The sequence below is a fragment of the Ursus arctos genome, unplaced genomic scaffold, assembly GCF_023065955.2.
Source record: "Ursus arctos isolate Adak ecotype North America unplaced genomic scaffold, UrsArc2.0 scaffold_15, whole genome shotgun sequence".
Lineage (NCBI taxonomy): Eukaryota > Metazoa > Chordata > Mammalia > Carnivora > Ursidae > Ursus > Ursus arctos.
Genome location: NW_026622819.1, coordinates 48,538,866 through 48,562,018, shown reverse-complemented (window position 1 = coordinate 48,562,018; position 23,153 = coordinate 48,538,866). Strand labels below are relative to the sequence as shown.

The 23,153-nt window shown below is 48.4% G+C and overlaps 1 protein-coding gene and 1 long non-coding RNA gene across 2 annotated transcripts in view; both read right to left on the bottom strand.

Moving 5' to 3' along the window:
• The window catches only part of ADRA1B (adrenoceptor alpha 1B), a 49,236-nt gene extending 39,946 nt beyond the window's left edge, over positions 1-9,290 (bottom strand). Inside the window, exon 1 of the mRNA XM_026510888.4 lies at positions 8,078-9,290. Within this exon, the coding sequence (XP_026366673.1) occupies positions 8,078-9,026 (949 nt within the window). The 5' untranslated portion in view covers positions 9,027-9,290. The remainder of the gene's footprint in view (positions 1-8,077) is intronic.
• A 1,020-nt stretch (positions 9,291-10,310) lies between these two features.
• Positions 10,311-23,153, bottom strand: part of LOC125283379 (uncharacterized) — a 48,271-nt gene continuing 35,428 nt past the window's right edge. Inside the window, exons 2-3 of the long non-coding RNA XR_007191187.2 lie at positions 14,572-14,759; positions 10,311-13,399 (exon numbers count right to left, since the gene is read on the bottom strand). This is a non-coding gene — a long non-coding RNA (uncharacterized LOC125283379). The remainder of the gene's footprint in view (positions 13,400-14,571; positions 14,760-23,153) is intronic.

The following is a 23,153-nucleotide window of genomic DNA, read 5'->3' as shown; positions in this document are numbered from 1 at the left end:
AGCTTGGTCATCACTAGCCAGTTACTGCAAGGTGGGAAAATAACTTCTAGAAATACTCTCTTGTTCCTGATGCTGACTCACCTGGACTTGTGACATCGAGAGGTAGGGCCAGAGGCTGAGTCGTGATATGATAAGTCCTGTGGTGCGGGGACCACATGTATCTGGGTGGCACAGGTGAATCACGGTCTGAAATAGATCCAGCCAGGAACCCAACTAAACTGCGAAAAAGTCTTCCAAGTTTTATGTTTTTCCCAAATTTGATTAAAAAAAATCTTTTTTAAAAAAAATTTACTTATTTGAGAGAGGGAGAACACTAGGGGGAGCACAGGGAGAGGGATAAGCAGACTCCGTGTTGAGCGTGGAGCCTGACGTAGGCCTCAATCTCCTGACCCCAAGATCATGACCTGAGCTGAAATCAAGAGTCGGAGGCTTAACCACGGAGCCACCCAGGTGCCCCCAAATTCTATAAAAGTCTTAAAAAAGTATGCAAAATCATCAATCATAAGTTGAGAGGCTGCAGAACGTCGGAAGTATCCATAATAAAAGAGAAATTTTGAGTTACCTTGCTAGGGGAAAGACCCGATTATTTTTGTATTTCTTTATGTTCTCGCCAGGACATGATGCCTCTCGGTCACTGAATGATAGGCTGCCACTTGCCCTTCCTGTCCTCCTTCTCTGACTAGACTCTGGGTTCCCCCAACTCCTTCTCAGGGTTCCATAAATCGCAGCTCAGAGCTCCACACTTAGGGTACTGCCAGTGATAACCCTTTAGCACGATTTGATTGCCCAGATGCGAATCCAGGTTTTATCCCTCATCAGCTGGGTAGCCTGAGGCAAATCACTCAACCTCTCTGAGCTTCTGGTCTCCTTTTCTGTAAAATGGGGACAATAACAGTGCGTACTTCGTAAGCCTTTGGAGAGGAGTCAATGAGAGAACGTACAGACGCATCTCCCAGCCCTGGGTAGCACAGTGAGCCTGGCTCACGGCAAGACCTCATAAATGGGATCTATTAGTATTATTACTATCAGACATGGTCTGGGAGCACAGTGATTGCGGAAACATCCTGCAGATACCGGAGAAAGCAATTTCCCAGTGTGGCCCAGCGGCCATCAGTTATTTTTATGAGCCGCACACACACACTCAGGTAAAGGCATTTCCTGCATTACACATCGGAACGGGCCCATCTGTGACGGCACTGCAGCTACACCCACACCCGTCGGCATTTCTGTGGCCTGTTTTGCCCCAGCAGGATTCAGTGCCTCCACAAATGCCCCCCCCACCCTGTCGTACCCTTCACACATCATCCCTCCCCCTCCTGCCCTTCTGCCCCAGTCCTTTGAACGTCACTGCAAAGCGGAGGCTAACTCATTATTTATCCCCTCCCTCCCTTGTGCCCTCCTTTACTTCTTGCTTTCTCTCCCAAATATTTATTGCGTCTCACCACCGTGGGATCTTCTATGATGCCAGGACTCACGGCAAAATTTCAAGAACATTTTTGGTGGGGATACACATAGGGTTACAACTTGTTATTCTGCCAAGTAGGACATTAAACACACACATACACACAGGACTATTATCACTACGTATTACCATCATTCCATCAAAGAAATGCTATTTCAGTGTCCCAAAATAGAAAGGACATAGTCTTTAGATTAAAAGGACAGTCATTTATATAAAATACATTTGGAAAAACAGACTTTTTCTCATTTTTTCCTCATTTGGTCACGAGCCAGTAAAAATGTTAGGCCCATGGGCACCAGACCCCAGACAAATGTTCAGAAAGCCCTGCAGTAACAACAGGAATGACATAACAAATGCTTACTGAATGCAGAATGTGGAGTCTGATGGACTCTACCATTTACTAGCTGTGTGACCTTGGGCCAGTTACCAAACCTCTCTGAACTCTTGCTCCCGCACCTATAAACACAGGGATGATGACACTTGCTCTGCAGAGGGGTTTGTGAGGATTATGTGCAATACGTGGCATTCAGTGGTGAGCAGTGGACCCCGTACATTGAAGAGCGGCTTCTACAGCGCTCATTCTCTTCCTCTTCTCCGGGGAAGCTCTAGTTGAAAGAATTCACCTTCCTTCCTGCCAGGGTTTTCTGCCTTCCTCCACGTGGACCAGCCCAAGGGACTGGGAAAGATTGGAGATGCTTCTGGCCACACTGGGGGAAGCATAAGCAAGTTTTCTTGGCTCTCCACGGGGTGTTCATTCCAGGGGTTCCCAGGCATGGGGAGGGCTGGGGCTAGGCTGGCAGCATAAGAATCACCTGGGAACTTGTTAAAAATCAGGGTTCTCCACCCCCTCATGAGAAATTCTGATACAACAGGTCTGTGGTGGAGCCCAAGCATCTATGCTTTTGGGAAGAGCCCTCTGCCAGAAAGTTCTGATGAATAGCTGGGCAGTTGTTGGTCACGGTGCCCAGCATTTGGGTTGGGACATCCTGTCTACTCATCAGAGTGTCTGGCAGACCACTGCTAGCATGCTTTCCTATGAACCCTGATGAATGCGGTCTGAGGAAGGTCCTGGGAGGAATCCTCTTGGCTGTGTTTTGCTGGTATCTCAACGAATGATACCTGCATTGCCCAGAAACTTCAGAGTTATTCCAGACACATTTCTTGTTCTCACCAACGCTCCTAAATCATATAACCAACCCATCCGCAAATCCTTGAATCTGTCCGTTTCTCTCTGCCTTCAGCGCCCCAGCCGAGTCTAAATTACCATCAGCTCTCCCTGGGCATGTGGCCTCCTAACTGCCATGTCTCGGACTCGTGCTCCACACGGAGGCCTAATTCATCGTTTCAAGACATAACTCAGATGGTATCTCTTGTCTGCTTCAGATGCCTCAGTAGGGGCCAGTGTAGCTTAAGATAAAATCTTAAGTCCTTGACGTGGCCTAAAATCCTTGCATGGCCTGGCCTCTGCCCACACCTGCAGCCCTGACCTGCACCTGGCCTCCCCTACCCTCCAGCCTTGCTCCTTCCCCACCAGCTCCTGCCTCAGGACTCTCGGGCAGGCCCTTCCTTCTGCCCGGACCGTCTCCTTCTACCGACCACCTTCCCTGGGTTAACTCCTCCACGGCATGTCACTCAGGGACCCCTGTGACATGCTGCCTCTTGTTATATTTACTTCTAATAGCATCTCACCCCTTTACTTTCAGGTCACATTTACAGTTTGTGGTTGTGTTTATTCGTGTGCATGTGTCTTTCAAATGATCTGTTTCCCACTAGAACTAAATCTTACGAAGACATGGAACACAGCTGTTTTGCTCACCACTGTATCGCCAGCACAGTACCTGGACAGAGTAGGCATCCAGTAAATACGTACTTATTCAATGAATGAATGAGTGAATGCATGATTCGAGACGTAGAGCTAGATTCTCAGATGGAGGACAAGGTTCCACTTTTTCCTCTGGCTGGGGCGATAGAAGGCCCAGCGTCGGGAGACCCACATCCTACACAGTGCCGGAGGCGTGGAGCAAATCTAGCCCTGAGCCAGAATGTGGATGACCTTCCCTGATGTTTTCTGGGTGAGTCTTTTTGCAGGGGGAAGCGGGAAGTGGAAGAAAGACAGGGCTTTGTAACAGAAGCACAATACCCATTTGCTATGAGAGCAGACTGGGACCGGGGAGCAAGAAGGCCAGACATCTAGCCGCAGTCAGTGGAACAGGTATGTGCCTGTCCTGACAGACTGGGATTCAGCCCTTGGCTCTATCATTGACTTGCTGTGTGACCTGGGGCAAGAAGACTAACCTCTCTGAGCTCCTGAGTATCCATCTTTAGAGGGGGAGCAATTACTCTCCCCTGTCAGGGTAGCTGTGAGGATTAATGAGATAATGTCTGAAGAGCCTAGAAGAATGTCTGGCACATAGTACCTGCTTCATAAAAATACGATCTCACGAGGCTGTAAATATCCTGCAGGCAGAGGCCATGTAGCACGTAGTAGGTGTGTCAGGAAGTCTTTATTAATGATTTCATAAAAGGTTCTTTTCTTTCCTTCAGAAGGACTTTCCTTTTCCAGGAAGGACTTCCTGTGTATAAAAATTTCTCCTTCACTCAAACCAATTGTTTTCTTTGTGAGCACCTCAAATCCCCATGTTTCAAAACCTCAGAGCTGAAGGGTTAGTGTGTATATTTGTGGGGGTGGCTCTGTCCTGAGTCATTTCTGAGACCCTCGCCCTCCCCTGTGCAGGAATTCATCAGCCCCAATGAGAGGACTAGAGAAACAAATCAACGGAGAAAGGGATTCCTGTTTTGTCCCAGTACTATGAGAACACAACTGTTTCTTTGAAATTGACCTTCATTTATTTGGAGGGGAAAGCAGTTAGTTCAATAATGGCTTCCTGGTGCCTTTCAGCATTTTAAAAGACGGAAGAAAGATCTGGAGCGAGGCAAGGTTCCAGTGTTTTCTAAACAACGCACTAAACCCAGCTACCAGTTGGCTGCCCATCACTTCCTGCTACCCCCCACCCCCCAATCTATCCCTGCAATACAATGCACATCCCTCAGCAGCCCAGCCACTCCTCGAGACCCTGACCAGGTCTTCCCCAGGTGGGTGGGAGCTAGCCTTCACTCTAATGCCTGGCAGCTGAGGATTCCTTGGACATCCTGCATATGGCCCGTTGAGTAGAAATGCTGCTGTATTATATTCCAATTATTTCCTGTCCCTCCATGGCCCAATTCCAGGGGCTGAATAAAGAGGTCCTTGTTTGGTGGAGTCCATCCCTGCTCCTGAGTAAGTGAGAGCTGGTCCCTGGCCCAACTTGGTCTGAGGCCACAGGGGAAGGGTGGGGAGGAGGTAGGGAGGGTGTTACAGGTGGGGAGAGCTCCACAGGAGATGAGGGGCCCTGCCCCACAGGCAGCCCAACCCTGCTCCCCAAAAATAAAAATAAGGGAGGAAGGAAAACAAATGGGGCCTCTGACCAGGACCCTGCAGAGGGCCTGGCTATTTTCCCTCCTTCCCAGGAGGGATCCCAACCCTCCTCTCCCACAGAGAAGACAAACACAGCTACAGAAATCTCATGCCATCTAGGCACTGCAAGTCTGTGGCTAATTGCAAGTTCCTCCTACCTGCACTTCCCTGTTTGCCAATGACTGTCTCCCCCTAGATCTGCTTTCTCTCCTTGCGAGCGAAAAGCATTTCATGGAAAATTTCGAATTTGGAACCTTGTTCAGATTCCAAAAGACTTACTGTTCTACATCATACTCCTGCTGTTTGGGTGTTATTCGAACTCAGGGGAAGTAGAAACCCACATCCCCATTTTGCTGGGATGGTCTTCCTAAGTTATCAAGAACATGCTAACTGAGCACCTTCTCTGTCTGAAACTCTTGAGTACCTTTCAAAGTCCATCCCAAACCCAAGGCCTGGAGTCCATATTTCTTACCTGCCAAGGCTTGGGCAGCCAAGGGAGAGGATGCAGGCAGAGTAGCTTAGGGACAGCACCTCAGGAGATCTCCAGGAGACAGTGGCAGGGGTGTTGAGAAAGGTTTCATGGCAAGCAGAGGAGAAACAAGCTCTGAGAGCAGGCCATGGAAACCAAGGACCTGAGATGTTAGGGGGTTACGGTCTCAGAAAGTCATGAACAGAAAGGGAGGAAAAGCGGAGCTAGGGTGAGGGAGGAGAAACCGAGGGTGAGTCTGAAGAGCGGGACCCACAGAGGAGCCACATCATCCTGCACCCCCACGTGCCTAGGGAAGGGCTAAGCTCTGCGGCATTTAAAACGTTGGTGTCCAGAAGGCTGGAGCCCGAAGGGAGCCGAGAGATCCTCTGGCCAGTGATTCTCGAAGCCTGGTCTGTGGACCACCTCTTCAGAATACCTGGTGGGCTGGTTAAACATGAGGATTCCTGGGACCCATCCGATTTACCGAATCTGTGGATTATGTCTAAGAAGCTGAATGTTTACCAAGTTTCACAGATGATTCTGATCTTTATTAAAGTTTGAGAGCCCTTGATTTAGTCCAACCCCCTTGTTCCCTGGAGTGAGCTCTGAAGTCCAGAGAGGTAAAGCAACGCACCTGGGGTAACAGAGCTCATTGATGGCAAAGCTCACATGAGAACTCTATTGTATTTGACCCCCCAGGGCAGTGCTCTTTCCATTTCAGCATGTAGGTGCCTCTTCACCTATATGGACCTGTTTCCATTGCCCCCTGAAATGAAAGCTTGCACCTTTGATCCATTCCCTGCAACCTGCTTCCTGAGGATGCTCTGGTCATAGCCTCTGCAGGCTGAGGGGCAGAGGCAGAAGGAAGAAAGGAGAAAGACTCAGTTCTGAGCTTTTAATAACAGTTGTGGGATTGGCCAGTGAGTAGAGAAGGAGAAACCCAGTTATGGCTGAGGGGAGGTTGGGATTTGGTTTGTAGTACGAAGCTAACTTTCATTGAGCTTTTGCTCTGCACCAGACACGGCATTAAGTCCTTTCCACGCATTTGTGCAAACCCAATGGAGCAAACAGTAATTGGCCTTATTTTGCAGATGGAGAAACTGAGGTTCATAGACAGTGGTCATTTGCCCAAGGTCCACAGCTAATGCATGACCAAGACCAAATCACTTTGACATACAACCATGATCTTTATATAGCCCAAAGCAGTGTGAACTGTTACCCACTTTAACCCAACAAGCCTGCAAAAGGACTCTAAGACCTTGGGAAAAAAAGAAAGCTTCTCTGCAGTGAGATGTGACCACTCTTGGCGGGGGGGGGGGTGGGGGGTGGGGGGTGGTGGTATAGCTTCAAACGCTTCCCACATAACACACTAAAAATATTTCCAAAAGGCATTAACTTGCAAGCCTGCCTCCGAAATGACAACATGGACAGTAGGTTAAACACCTTTTTTCTTTATCTTTTTAAAATGGACATTCCTGATGTCAATTTGCTTTCTTTCCATTTACCCTTTTCTGGTGAAAGCAGTGTGTCTACAGAATTTTAGTTATTTGAGGGATCTGGTTGTGTTCGGTTCCACCAGAGCCCCGGGTGTGATTGCAGGCTTATATGGTCCAGGGCATGTAGCAGCTGCTACCTCTTCTGATATCATGGCACATGACTTTGCAATGATCACCTCCCTCCATTCATTTTCTGGAGTGTCCCCTGGGATGGGAGAGGAAACCACAGCAGATCAGTGCCTTAGAGAAGGGACCAGTGTTTCCCAAGCCATGTGGACAGCATGTCACGGTACCCTCCTCTAGCTTTACCTCCTAACCAGACCTCGTCTTCTTAGGAAAAATCAGGAAGCTTTTTGAACAACTTAGTAAGACCACGAAACAAAAGAAGATGGACATATTTGTAGGAGAGGAAGAACTCAATTTCATCCCGCAGGCTTTGGTGTCTGGCAGCCTTCAGGTGAGGGACCACTGTCATTTAAATCTGGGTATTCCATGAATCACCAGAGTTAGGAACATTTTCGGGTAAGAATTGAAAACATGTGACCCTCTGTCTTCGTTCTCTTTCAAATCTCAAGCTTTAGATAACTCAAAGGCTGATCGGGGCGGTGCGGCTGTTAAAATGTTCTTATTAACTCCTAACGAAGGGAGTGCATTCAGGTGAGAGCAAGCGGTGAAGGGAGGAGGGGAGAACGCAGCCTCTGCAAAGCTCATGGGGAGCGTGGGTCTCTGCAAGAGCCCTGGAAATGCTGAATGAAAACCGCCTTTCTGCGTACGAGCTGCCTGCCTGCTCCCAAATGCCGCGTCTGCGGTAACTACAAACCACTTTGTATGCTGCATTAGTGACGCTGCCTCAGCCGGCACACCGTTACTACCGAGATAGCGCTGCTGGGATGGTCCCGTCCAGGGTCCTTTTTAATTATTAAACTGACGCTGCTGAATGAGTCATTCCACATACCAGGTTTTCCTCCTGTGGTTCTATTTCAAGTGCCTAGCACCTTACTTCGTGTGTTCCACTAACACCTGAGTGGGTTCTTAGCCAGCTAGCCGGTCTGCAAAGCCTTTGCAGAACATTCTCCAGTCTCCAAACACACACAGACCGCATAAAACACAAAACCCACAGCAAACTTTACAGTAGGGTCATCAGCAAACCCGAGATCTGAAAACACGCAGTTCCCCTCCGCCAGTCCCCAACTTACCAAGCGGCAGAGCGATGAAGAACGGTAGCCAGCACAGGATGAACATACCGACCACAATGCCCAAGGTCTTGGCTGCTTTCTTTTCCCTGGAGAACTTAAAAAGTTTGACAGCTATGGAACTCCTGGGGTTGTGGCCCTTGGCCTTGGTACTGCTGAGGGTGTCCTCATGAAAGTTCTTGGAGTGGATCCTCAGAGTCAGCTCCTTGGAGTTGGACATCTCTTTCATGACTCCGGCCTCCAGGTTCTTGGTGGTCCTCTTGGCAACGATGTAGACACGACAGTACATGACCAGAATGACCGCCAGAGGGATGTAGAAGGAGCCCAGCGAAGAGAAGAGGGCATAGAAGGGTTCTTCAGTGACCCCACATTCCTTGTCATCGTTGGGCGCCGGCTCCTTCCACCCGAGGAGAGGCCCGATGGAGATGACCGTGGACAAGACCCAGACACTGAGGAGCGCCAAGATGGCCTTCCTCCGGGTGACCAGCGTGGGGTACTGCAGAGAGTAGCGCACCCCAATGTAGCGATCGATGGAGATGGCGCACAGGCTCAGAATGGAGGCCGTGCAGCACAGGACGTCCACGGCGGCCCAGATGTCACAGAAGATGCGTCCCAGCACCCAGTAGCCGAGCACCTCCAGGGCGGCCGAGAAGGGCAGCACGGTGAAGCTCAGCAGCAGGTCGGCAATGGCCAGGTTGACGATGAAGTAGTTGGTGGGCGTCCGCAGGTGACGGTTGCAGGCCACCGACAAGATGACGACGATGTTGCCCACGATGGCAAAGAGGATGAAGGCGCCCAGCACCAGGCCCACGGAGATGGCCCTGGTGATGTCCAGCTGGGGCAGTGTGGAGTTGCTCGAGGTCTGGTTGGGGCCGGTGAAGTTGGCATTTTTCAACTCTCCCCAGTGGGCAGGTGCTGATGTGTTGTGGCCGGCGTCCAGGTCGGGATTCATTTTAGAGTCGGCCCTCCATAGCCTGGGCTGAGCGGGCTGGAAGGGCTGCGGCCGAGCGCCTCAGCTGCCCTGCAACTTTGCCTCGCCCGCGGTCTTCTTCCCGGAGGCGCCCTCCCGGCGCGGACTCATCTCCCCCGGGCAGCCCGGCCCGGCCGCGCGTCTCCTGCCTGCCTGCACCGAGCCGCCCGCTCGCCGGCTGTCAGAGGGAGGCGGCGGAGCGAGGGGCCGAGGCGGCGGCTCCAAGTTTAATGGTCCACGTCAGGCGCGCCGGGCCGGGCGGGCGGGGAGCGGCGGGGGAGGGGCGGCGGGCGGGGGGCGCCGGGCTCGGGCCGGTCCGCGGCTGGGGTGCGCGCAGCGGCGCCCAGCCCAGCCAGCGCCGAAGAGGGTCTGCTTGCAACCAGCCGCCTCTGGGCTGACTGCACGGCGGTGACATCAGGCGGGGAGCCCGGCGCCCTGACTCCGCGCGGCACTAGGGGGCAATGCGGGTCCAGCGAAGGCTCCCGCAGCCCCGACGTCGCCACCCTGGGCAGCCCCGGGGCCGGACGCGCCCCCCCCCCAACTCCGTCCTCCCCCCACCCCCCCCCACCAACTCGAGCCTCGGGCTGGGGTGGGGGAGGAGCGACCTGAGCGTGGGGACCCCGGTCCCCCACCCTGAGGTGGCTCGCTGGGATTCTTGCCCCTTCTAGTCTCCCTTCGGTCTCAAAAGTGGCGTGGGCTGCTTGCCGCTAATGGGGGGCGTCTGAGTCAGCACCCAGATTTAGGGGGATATGCAACTTGTGTGGCGCCTAAAAGTAGGATCTCAAGGTCAGGCAGGTGAGAGGGATTGGAGTCAGATCTGAGACATTCCCCCCGGCCTCCCGCCTTTATGAAACCTCTCTGGTCTCTAACAAAGTCCAGAGGCTTCTCTTCATTCATTCGTTTACTCACTCACTCATTCATTCACCAAATTGTTAACGTCCCCACTGCCTGCGCTGGGGGCATAGCAACTGAACCAAGGAGACAAAGACCCCTGCCTTCCAGGGGCTTACATTCTACTGGGAGGAGACAGACAACAAACAAATAAGCAGGCAAATTATGAAGTGTGTCCTATGCTGGCAGGTGTAACAGAAGATAAAGCAAGGGGGGAAATGGAATGGTGTGTGTGTGTGTGTGTGTGTTGTGGGGAGGGGTATTTGAAATTTTAAATGGGTTCTCGCGAGGTCACCGAAGTGATGTTTGAGTCAAGACCTGAAAGAAATGAGGAAGAAGCTACTGGACTCTCTGGGGTTGAGGGCGGCAGTGGTGGTGGCCGTGGAAGAGACCTCCAGGCATCTGGGGAAGGGACTAGTGAAGTCTGGATTATTTATTGTTTTTTTTCCTTTTCTGTCTGATACTCATGTCAGACATTGAGTTACAGGGACGCACTCCCAAAGGTGGGCATATGGTACTTAGGAGAGAAGATAAGGGCTGCAGAGAGAGAGCCTTATGTTAGTTGACATTTATTCAACACTTGTTATGTCCCAAACGGCGCACTAAGTACATTTTGCATTTTCTCATAATCCTAAGAAAGAAGGACTATTCTCATCATTATTTCCATTTTGTGAATGGGACAAGGTACAGTGAAATTTAACTCTTTACCCAAGTCCACACAGCCATCATGGAGAGAAGCTAGGAACTTACTCCAACTGCAGGTCTATCCAGAGTTGAGCATGGAGCAGCTGTGTCACACTTTTCCCCTGGAAGCACTGGAGGGGGTAGATTTTTTCCCCCAGATTTATTGAGATTTAACTGACATATAATAGTGTGTGAGTTGAAGGTATACGAAGTGCTGATCTGATATATATTGCAAAATGATTACCATCGTAGTGTTAGCAAACATCTTCGTCATGGCACATAAATATCATTTCTTTTCTGTGGTGAGAACATTTAAGATCTATCCTCTTAGCAACTTTCAAGTATATAACACAGTATTATTAACTATAATTACCATGCTGTACATTAGACCCCCAGAACTTACTCATCTTATAACTGGAAGTTTGTACCCTTTGATCAAACATCTTCCCATTCCACTGCTCCCAGTCCCTGGCAACCACCACTGAACTCTGTTTCTATGAGTTTGGCTTTTAGATTCCACATATAAGCGATAATATATAGTATTTCTTTCTCTCTGTCTATCTTACTTCACTTAGCATAATGCCCTCAAGTTTCATCCATGTTGTAGCAAGTGGCCGGATTTCCTTCTTTCTCTTGACTGAATAATATTCCATTGTATATGTATACTATATCTTTTTTATCCGTCCACCAGCTGATGGACACTTACGTGTTTCCATATCTTGGCTCTTGTGAATAATGCTGCAGTGAACATGGATGTGCGGGTATCTTTTTGAGATCGTATTTTCATTGGCTCTGGCTGTATAACCAAAAGTGGAATTGTTGGATCATATGGTAATTCTATTTTTAATTTTTGGGGGAGGCTCCACACTGTTTTCCAAAGTGACTCTACCAATTTACATTTGAGGAAGTGAGTGGATTGATTGTTGAAGAGGGAGCTGTCTTCCAAGTAGTAAATTTTGGGACCTGAGTGACTAGTGCTAGGAGGGAACTCACATTTACTGAGCTCCTACTGAGAGGCAAGCTTTTACTGATTTTCTTTTATTCTTCACAACAATGCTTTGAGAGGGGCATAGCCATTGTCCATTGACAGATGAGAAAGCCATAGTTCCAAGAGAGTTAGTACATTCCTGAGGTCATGTGGCTAGTAGATATGTGGCAGAGCAACCTAGTGACAGCTGTAGATTGACAGGTAAAGCTTGACGCCTTTTTTTCTCTCGTCCAGAAGCCTGTGTCTAAGGCTTCCCACTGTCTGCCCTTGATAATCACTATAACCTGATATGCAGGGGTGGGGAACCAGGAAGTCATTCAGGATGATTGACATTTAAACTCCTCAACCTAGAGGTAGGTTCTTGACCTCTTTTTTATTATATAAACATACAATACAAAATATAAATACATTTATGTATGTATTTGGGGGGCAGGTGGTTATCACACACCTATCTAAGGTTTTAATCTAAGGCTTTAATCTTCTTCCACCAAAATGCAGAGATTCCCAAAATATATATAATTTCAAGGGGTTCCCTGAGATTAAGAAACATGTGGTAGAGACAGCCCTGAAAACAGATTTTTTTCCTATTTCAATTAAATTTGCTTAAGTTGTATCTGAAAATTCAAAAATAAGAGATTCACTGGTTTATAGTGATTTAGCTCTTCCAGAGCTTTCAGAACCTTCACTTGCCCATCTTCCCATTTTGGAGGTGGTCTAGGAGGCAGAGGGAAGTGGTAAACTCCCATAGATAGTCATGTGTGGATTTGGTTATCAAACTCCGTTTCTCCAGACCACAGAGCGGTGCTTCTTCCTCTGCCCCAGAAGGAAGCCACCATGATAGCCACTCATAGCTTGGTTCAGGTATCAGAATGTGGAAGAGATTATTGAGCTGGATCAAAAGGTTCAAAACCCATGTAGATTTCAGACACATTGTCATTTACTGGTGTCTTTCATAAAGGCAAAACAAACATCCCACCATAAGGCAAACAGGTATTAGCCTTAATAGCAGTCAGGTACCAGGACCCACTAAGCAACCTTTGCTAATGGTCCTTTCCTTCCTGCTCCTCCCCTCCCTTCGCTGGAGATGCCTCTTAACCCCTCTGGCTGATATTTGACCCATGGAATTGACCATTTGTTTAGGTGTCATGAGGATACAGAAGATATTTCATTTTCTCGGCACTCCCTGGGGCAAAGCCAAGCATAGAGCTCTGACTCACTCCAGGCTTGGGGAAGAAGAACCTTTTCATTATCCATCTGATTACATTAGAAACCTCTGATGTTGCAAACTCCCATTTCCATGAGCCATCTAGGAGAAGCTGTCACTGAGTTTGACCTGTGGGGAGACCAAGGCTCTGAGAGGTTCCGAGATCAGTTTAGAGACTTGATGGGAGGAGGGCTCTCACCTGTGACCAGGCAGTTTTGCACGGTATTCCCTCTCTAGCTCTCTCAACCAGCCACGTACAGGAACATCTGCCCCGTGTAAGGCACCATGCTAGGTGCTGTGGGTGAGTCAAAGATGAGTTAAATTAGGCAAGCGCTGAGCTAGTGCTGAGCGAGGTACTGTGGGAGAGGGTGACGATGGTAAAGCGCCCTTCAGAGCGTCCCTGCTATGGGCCACGCCCTGTGCTGTGTACTCCATGCACTTACTCAAATCTTCACAACGGTGCAAGGTTCCTCATTTTACAAATGAGGAAACTGAAGTCCAGAGAGGTTCATTCACTGAGTAAGCAGCATTGGTATTCGAAACATTGTTGTCTGGCTCCAAAGCTCGCATCCTTCTCTCTGTACCAGACTGAGATTAAAAAAAAAAAAAAAAAAAGGTGGCAGAAGGTTCAGTGTTAGTCCTGAAGGAAATTACAGCAGAAAACAGAATGTGATCAGGGTCCTGAGCAAAGCAGAGGTCAGGGAGGGGACGGCAAGGCAAAGCTGTCCCGGAGAGAGAGTTCTGCAGAGGGACTCCTTAGGCCAGGCTTCCTTGCCTTCCAGGCCAGCACTCGGTCTGCTGGGGGTTTGAGAGCCGACTTGGATTCTAATTCTGCTTCCCTCATTTTTTAAAAAAAGATTTTATTTATTTATTTGACAGAGAGAGTGCGAGAGAGCACAAGCAAGGGGGAGCAACATGGGGAGAGGGAGAAGCAGGCTTCCTGCTCCCAGTGATGCAGGGGCTCGATCCCAGGACCCCAGGATCATGACCTGAGCCAAAGGCAGATGCTTACCCGACTGAGCCCCCCAGACACCCCTGCTTCCTTCACTTAATAGCTATTAATGTGACCTTGGGCAAGATAATAAAGTGAACTCAAGCATCAAACAGACCCGGGTTATGTGCCAGCTGAACTAATTTATTGGCTGTGTGTCCTTGGGCAAGTCACTTAACCACTCTCAGCCCCAGTTTCCTCATCTGTGAAATGAAGTTCATGATAGTCCTTAACTCAGATCGGGCTGAAGTGATGATTAAATGTGATAATGTGTGTCAAGTGCCTAGTGCAGAGTAATAGTAATAGTATTAGCCAAGAGTTATCAAGGGCTTACTAGGTGCTAGGCATCGTGCCCAAAAGGCCTTATATACATTATCTGATTTAATCCTGGTATTAATATTGTGAGGTGGATGCCACTATGATTGACATTTTACAGATGAGGATACTGAGTCTCAGAGTGGTTGCCCAAGGCGGCAGGGTGGCGGAGCTGAAATACAACGCACGTAGGGAATGGGGTTAAAAATAAAAAAGAATTGGACGTGCGAGGCACCTGCTTCATGAGGTAGACTGAGGTCTTGGGGACTTGAAGGAGAATTTTTGCCCTTGAGGCAGCCCAGATGGGAGAGATGAGAAGCACCCTTTCTCCCGGGCAGGGGACGCTGGCTACAGCAGAGGCATTTCCCCTGCCTCCAAAGGCAGCAGGTCAGAGGATCCCAGGACTGAGAGAGTTCAGCTCCCTCTGGGCACACTTGTCCTCTCTGGTACTTACAATTTGTCAATCTTTGGTGCGGGTTCCCCGGCCCGGAACTTCTAGTAACACAGCATTTCCCGGTAAGGTAGAGAGAGCTCCGTAGCACTCCTTTTTGCAGCAGACTGGTAAAGACGAACTGCCAAGTCATCCAGGGGCTGAATTCATAGCGCGTGCTCAGGGAGAGCCTGGGAACCCTGAATTGGGGGCTGGGGTGGGAGGGCACAGGGTGTCAGAGCATGGACTGTGAGAAAACCTGCTGACTCTGGAACCCAGGAACTGGTCTCTTCTTCCTATGCCCCAAGCAGCAGCTCTGGTGGGACAAGGTAAACAGGTTGCCAACACCAACTCGCAGTGTTGCAGACCCGAGGGCCATGGGGAGTGTGTGCTGTTTTCTCAAATGATTCTGCCTGTCCCTTTGTGGCTGTGGGGTTTGCCCATCATTTTGCCCAGGAATCCATGGTGGTCCCAAGATTTCTCTAGAAAGAGCCTTTAAGTCGTGAACTGGTTTGGAGGTGGGTGGCTGTGTTTGCCCCGTGCTCTCCCCAAGACCGATGTCATTGTCCATAACAAAGACCTAGGGCAGGGAGCTGTTGCAGGTTTTACTGGGGCTGAAGCTCTCCCAAGGTGCCTGTGTATTGCCACTTTCCAGCCACATTCGTTGACACCATCAAAGGTTCACGCCCAACATCACAAAACAAAATTTATGGCCGTTGGCTCCTTACAGCTGCCTTTCAAGTCACTGGCCCCTCTGGGCTCTTCTGTTATAGTCAGGATCACCCGCTTCTGAGATGTCAGAGTCAGAAGGACCCTAGAGATCATCTAGTTCAGGGGTCAGCAAACTATAGCCGGTGACACAAACCCGGCCCGTGCCTATTTTTGTAAATAAAGTTTTATTGGAACACAGCCACGCTCATTCGCTTATGTTTGGTCTGTGGGTACTGTCACACTACAATGACAGAGGAGTGGCAATAGGACGGTCTGCCCTGCAAAACCTAAAATATTTACTCTCCGACACTTTATAGAAAATGTCTGTTGACCCTTGATGTAGTTCAACCCTCTTATTTTACATGTGGGAACACAAAGGCCCAGAATGGAGAAGGAGTTTGCTTAAGACAGAGCCAGGGTTAGAGGCCCAGAGATTTGACCCCATCCCCATGACTATTTTTTGCCACTGTTTTTTGTTTTGTTTTTTGCCTCTGTTTGTGCAGCCTGGGCAAGCTCTGAGTTTGAATCCCAGAGATAGCCGATGAGATGTGCAACCTTGGGCGAGCTCCATAACCTCTTTCAGCCTCCATTTTTTTCAGCTGAGACCTGTGGATCATGCATCCTATTTCTTTCTTTCTTTCTTTTTTTTTTTTTAAAGATTTTATTAATTTATTTGACAGGGATAGAGACAGGCAGCGAAAGAGAGAACACAAGCAGGGGGAGTGGGAGAGGAAGAAGCAGGCTCATAGCGGAGGAGCCTGATGTGGGGCTCGATCCCAAAACGCCGGGATCACGCCCTGAGCTGAAGGCAGACGCTTAACCGCTGTGCCACCCAGGCGCCCCATGCATCCTATTTCTTGAGATAAGGCCCATACTAGGTGGTTGTGAGAATTAAAGGACCTACAGTTTGTAACCTTTAGGATGGGACCTGGCTCATAAAAAACACAATCAAAACCATGTGTTATTATTATTGACGTCCTCTGTGATTCTACATGTATTAATCTTACCCCCCCCCCATTTCATAAAGAAAAGGGCTGCCCCTTACCACTGGTTCTTTAACTTTTTGGGTCCTGGACCTTGCTGAGGATCTACTGAACGCTGTGGACACATTGCTATACTCCATGCTTTTTCCGAATTCCTTACAGGAGTTTCCTCAGTGCCAAGTTCCTGGCAGGGCCCCTCAACCAATTGATCTCCAGCCTGTTACTTCTTATTTTTGTTTGCTGAGCCTCTCTCCCACTAACCCTGTCTCGGTGTAACCTCTTTCACTCTTGGACAGCAGATGGAATCCAGTGTTTTCCCTTTCATCATGGGGCAACACTTGAACGGAGTAAAGTGAGTGGATGCTGGCCTTATCCTGTCTTCCCGGAGCTCGTGGTCTGGGATGAATAACGGGAATGTGTATCTGAGGATGCATAGAGAAATGTGTCTGACATTGAACATGAATGTGACTTAAATAAGGAAACAAATAAATACATGACATAGGTCTCAAATTTCTCCATCCTTCCTCTTCCTTTTCTGTGCTCTCTGAACCAAACCATCCAACCTTTTTTGGGGGCTTTTCACTTGCGATGGCCACCAAGTTCAGAAAGGTCTAAAGGAAGTGGTGGGAACCTTTTTCCTTGGGGGCATCTAAAAATTGTATCTGGTATCAGAGCCCAGCTTTGGAGAGGACAGACTGGGCCCCTGGGGAGCAAGGCGAGGAAGTGATGTCAGAGGACGATTTCTGCCTTTTCATTTCCATTCTCTGACAGAGATGACAGCGTAGGGCCCTGGGGTGAGGGTGGGCATGCTTGGGAAAGAATGTGGCATCCCTGTGGGTCCGGTGGGCATGGCAAAGGAGGGAGGAGTGTGAGAAAGAGGCAGTTTTCTTTGCCTATCTCTGCCATGCCCTGAAGGATGCCGGGACAGGAAATGCCCAGGGTTTCTCAGCTATTTATTGGACGCCAACCCGACAAATTTGGAAGGTTCCCTCAGGAGTCCTGAAAAGATGAAGGGAGAAGGAGGAGGAGTCTTGTTTGTTTTTGTTTTTGTTTTTTTCCTTGACTTTTGTGGGACTTCTCTGGTAAGTGCATGTGGGTAGGGGATACAGGGAAGATTTTGTGGAGACTTCTAGACAGGAGCACCTGTTATAATGGCTATTAACCACATGGTATGAATTGCAAGTTTCTAGAGGGGTTTCCAAATATCTCCCAGCCCTTTGGAGTGCTCTCCGTTTAAAGGTAAGCATTGGCTTCTTCCCATGGCCCTATTTTAATTAACTATGAGTACAATTCTGCACCAAGATGTGCCAAGCTAAGTCACAGGCATCACCTTATTTAATTCTCCAAACAGAACTTTTGGGGCAGACATTGTTGGCTCCAATTTACCGATGAGAAAACTGAGGATAAGAGACGTCAATAAACTTGCTTAGGTTTGCCCAGAGATGGGATTAGAACAGAAGCAGTTTGACTCAAAGTTGATGCTTTTCATCCCCCAGATGACCCAACTTTGGCTGCAAGCTGACCTCACCACTCAACAAAGCTACACGAATTTCTGGGCAAACCTCAGTGGGCTGGGGACAGAGATGTAGAGAGGCAGAAGTCATTTTGGGCTGTGTGTTACACAGAATACGAACATGAGTCCCTCTCTGGAATTGGATCCAAGCACTACATCTCTAATGCTATCTCGTCCTTGGAGCCTCAAGTGAGCTCAGGCTTGAGTCTCAATTCTCCCAAGTGGAAGGGTGGGAGACCTGATCCAATAATTGTCTTTAAGGACTGCAGAGGTTATGTTACTGATCCCATGATGACAACCAACTGTGTGTGAAAGAGAGAGAGAGAGAGAGAGAGAGAGCACAATCATATATATAGCCTCCAAAAAGCATGAGAGATGCCAGCTGGACCTCAGGAAGTAGCTTATTAAACATCAGATCAAATTCCAGTTCCTGCCACTTCCTAGCTTTGTGGCCTTGGGCAAAGTTATTTCATTTATTTAAGCTCCCAACTGTTTATCTGTACAATGGGGATTTTATTTAGTATTTATCCCAATAAGTCGTTATAAGGATTCAGTGAGGCTTTGGCACCTAGAAAGCTCCCAGTAAATATTAGTTATTGTCAATATTTTGTATTGTCTTAAAAACACACACCAGATTCCTCAGTATCTGGAGTATTTCGGCACAGATTTTCCTACCTGATCTCTCAGTGATACTTTCAACTCTTCACTTGCCAGTTGATGTAACTGATTCCTTTTTGGTTTTTTTCTGATACAAATAGCCCTGAAAAAACAGTGGCTGGAAAAATAACAATCATATAAACCACAGTCGCTATCACTTGTTGAGAAATTGCTGTGTGCTAGGCTTGTGTTATGGGCTTTACATGCCCCATCTCATTTTAACACAAGAATCCTATCAGGTAGGAGGAGATATCTATCTGGTCTTTGACATGCAACTTCTGAAAGTGATGAGCCCACGGCTTGCTGGAAGTATTTCTTCATGCAGAGAACCCTTAGAGAACCCTTAGCAATGTTGGAGCCGGAGACGGAGTGGGTACTGGTAAGCTCAGGGCATGGGGTGTGGAAGGCCATTGGCACCATGAGCTTGCTGTGCAGAAGGAAAGGGAACCAGCTTGGTCCAGTAGGCAGGGAGACAGGCTCTTGGCCTGTAATTCTTGGCCACTGGTACAATTAGTTTCAACAGGAATTTTGCTCGTGTATCGGGCTGAGGAGGCTCACAGACTATAAACCATCACATCTCACATCGGGGGCTGACCATTTGTGCCCTAGAAAGGCTGGGCAGGAAGGGGGACCCATCTGAATCTGCCCCTGCTCCCGATGCTGCGGAAAGGACCAGATCCATGAGAAGGGGAAGAAGAGAAGGTGGGGAAAAGGGCAGGGAAGAAACTCCAGTGAATACGTATTCTCAATCAAATTCCAGCAATTGAATGAAGCAGTGAAAAGAAAAAAAAAAACGGTATTCCGTCTAGAGCTGTTTTCTCTCAAGTTAAGCTGGAGAACTTATCCTTAAAACAGCCGGACCAGCTCCAGGTATAAAAGTTCAGTCGTTTATTGTCACCTGAAAACTTTAGAATGTTCTTTTGCTAGGTCTAGGGGACTGCCCACTTTACCCCTTCCTGGTGCTGCTCTGTGGGAAGCCTAGGGATTTAGGAAGGAAGAAGTATGGAGCCACTGAGCAGGCAAAGTTTTGCTTAGACAAGGCAGATTCCTGGGTCCCAGCCACAGAGATTTTGATCCAGTAGGTCTGAAGTGAGGTCCAGGATGAATAAAGAGCATTTCTTCCGCTCAAGGATCTTTATAGGGAGGTGGGTCATAAACTAGCCTTTAAGAACAGTGTGGCAATAAATAACACTTTAAGAATCTTCAGTATGTAGTTATTTGTCATGCAAACGATGGTAACCACAAGTGTTATGAGTTATTTTTATTTTATTTTATTTTTTATTTCTAAAACCCTCAGTTTGTTTCCCGGAGTTCATAGTCTTTTGTGGTTCATCTCGCCCTCTGTTCCCCCCACCCCGCCCCCCCCTTCATTTTTCCCTTCCTTCTCCTAAAGATCTCCCTGCTATTGTTTTTGTTTCACAAATAAGTGAGACCATATGATAATTGTCTTTCTTTGCTTGACTTATTTCACTTAGCATAATCCCCTCCAGTCCCGTCCATGTTGATGCAAATGTTGGGTATTTATCCTTTCCGATGGCTGAGTAATATTCCATTGTATATATGGACCACATCTTCTTTATCCATTCGTCTGCTGATGGGTATCTTGGCTCCTTCCACAGTTTGGCTATTGTGGACAATGCTGCTATGAACATTGGGATGCATATGGCCCTTTTCTTCCCTACGTCTGTATTTTGGAGTAAATACCCAATAGCTCAATTGCTGGGTCATAGGGTAGCTCTATTTTTAACTTTCTGAGGAACTGCCACACTGCTCTCCAAAGTGGCTGCACCAACTTGCACTCCCACCAACAGTGAGTGTTACGAGTTCAAATTAGACTGTGTGTGCATTGTACTTTGTATTGAGTCTGACACATAGTAGGTCCACTCAGTAATGTCAATTCTTCCTTCTAGGGGAAGGAAGCCTTTTCCATGGCTGAGTAGGTTAGCTGGTTTCTGCTGAAGAGGGGTGCACTCTTTGGGGCTCTAGGGAGTGTATTCAACTTGTGAAGACATTTTTTCAACTCCCTAAATGTACCCATTTGCTTTCAGAATGGGTATCTATTTAGAAACAATTATTCTCTTTGTGTTCAAGCTGGTCCCCTTGAACCCAGCTGATTCCCTCGCTGGGCTTATTCAGAAGAAGCGAGGCATTCAGAATCAAAGCTGAGGGCTTGGAGAGGTCGTGTGGCCCTTCCCTCATTTCACAGATGGGGAAACCAAGGCCAAACAAATGATGTGACCATGGTCTCACTCAGAGCCAGAACCAGGCCTGAGTCCTCTCAGGTCTAGCCCAAGACTCTTAAAAAGAAACATACTTAATATACCTATATATTATTTGCATTAATCACTAAACAGAAGGAAATAGCTTTTAAAAAAATTATCAAAGTAAATTGTTCCTCTGGTAAAGCTATGGAAAGGTACAGAGAACAAAAAGGAAATAACCCTTTATTCCATTATCCAGAGAGAACATCAATGTAAATGTTTTGGCAAATGTTTTCTAGACTTTACATTCATACTCACACATACGTGCAAGTATGCACACATGCACACGCTCCCCCCCCATGCACGCCCGCACACATATATTAGTGTATCTTGTTTGGGCCCCTGGCCTCTGTTCAACTTCCCCTTATACCTACAGTTGTCCCCCAAGTTCCCCACCTCCCAGATCCAGGCTGCTCATCCCCTGTGGCTGTAGGGGTGGAGATCCTGACCCCATCAGAGCCAGAGAGTGCTCAAGGACCCTTCTGGCAAGGGATTTGGAGATGAGGGGATACGGTTTTGAAGTAAGGTGTGGGGGTGCTCCATCCATCATGTGACCACAGGGAGGGTGCCCGTCTGGGTGTGGACATGAATGGAACTCAGTGATGTCATCTGTCCTCACACATTCCCACGGGAGTCGCAAGAATAATTCCCATGCATTCGAGCAGCTAGTTGGCTATTATCAGTGGATCCAATTCTTAGTAGGACTTTTGAATGAGTCACTTGATCTTTCTGCACCCATTTTCTGCCTCTGTAAAATGGGATAATACTTGGGAGACTACAGTGAGGATAAAATACTACCACTAATACTACCAGTAGCAATAATGATGATTAAATTTACAGCTGCCTCTGTTAATTGTTTGCTGTGGTCAGGACTTATGCCAAGCAGTTTAATATATTGTTTCATTTAATCTTCACACCCACAGAGAATGGAAGGGGGGATCTGCTGTGTGTGATTGCTTGGGTAACAGTGAAGGACTGAGATGTGGGACCGGATTCCAGCTGCTCTGATTCCTGTCACAGTCGTTTTGCTGACTGATCCCTTCTGCTTCTTTGACCATTGGGTAGGGGGATCTCGGTGCTGTTCCGGGCCTCTTGGCTGGGGCCAGCTCTACTCTCTGCAGGGGACAGGACATTGGTTCCAGACTAGAGACTGGGAAGTGCCCGCTGGGCTGTCGCCGAGAGGGCTGGGACAGTGGCCAGAGCCCTCTCTGTCTGCAGCATCCCTCTTCCTGGCTGTGCCCCAGTGTTCCCTAGGTAACCACAGGGGACGCAGCACAGATTTATGGCCCTGCTGTTCCTGAGCAAGTACCTGACATGTTCTGTCCAAAAGCGATGGTGTCTGGCTCCCAGATGACTCATCGGGAGGGGAACAGACACGTGTGGGCGGCACAAAAGGAAGGAAAACCCCCACTCTCACCTCCCACGAGCAGAGAGCCCGAGAGGAACTGCTCCATCACACAGACTGTTTAAAAGGCAGATGTTCAAGGCTCCCATTTTATAGATGGGGATGTTGAGGTCCAATCCATCTGCTTCTTTGTTGATTTCATGAATGTTGGCTGAGCTTGGTGCCAGGCTATGTTCGATCGTGTGGGGAACACAAACATGGAAAGAGCACAGACTCTGCCCTCCACGATGCTATTGACTAAGCAAAGGAAATAAGCTGTGGGACGGGGACTTGTCACCAGGGTGGGTTGGTAAAGTGTGGAAGGGCTTCAAGAGTTAGCCTGCCAGTTGTTTGTATTTAAATAGGTTCATGTGTTCCTTGGGGCTGGGGACAAGGGACTGTGCCCATGTGTTTGCAGGCGGTCTGGGATTGCCTCCCCACCCCCTGTCAGAGCCAGGGCACCTGCTGCAGCTCTCCACCTGGCTGCACAGAGGTCCCAAAGAGAAACCACTGTGTCTCTCTCACCACCAGCTTCCCCACACTTCTCAAGGGAGACTCCGACATCATCGACCCTGACCTGATGCAGTCCCAGTGGCAGTGCAATAAGAACAGAACACGTGGGACACCTGGGTGGCTCCGTTGGTTAAGTGTCTGCCTTCAGCTCAGGTCACGATCTCACGGTCCTGGGATCAAGTCCCACATTGGGCTCCTTGCTCAGCGGGAAGCCTGTTTCTCCCTCTTCCTCTCCCTCTGCTCCCCCTGCTTGTGCACTCTCTCTCTGATAAATAAATAAAATCTTAAAAAAAAAAAAAGAACAGAACACGTTTTGGATGTTATTATAAGAACTAAGTGTCAATACAAAAATCACACTGCCAGTCCAAAAAAGAAAAAAAAAAGTAGGTTCAATTTCATTTCATTCTTTTAGCATCTGCTAGATGCTAAGGAAAGCTGAAATGAACATGAAATCCCTAAAGAAGCTTCTCGAAAAGTTTTGGAATTTTTTACAAGGTAACATCTGGATGATTTTAAGACAGTCTAATGTTACAGAGCTGAAATTACATCTTATGGCAGGTTCACCAGTTCACGTGGGTGTTTAG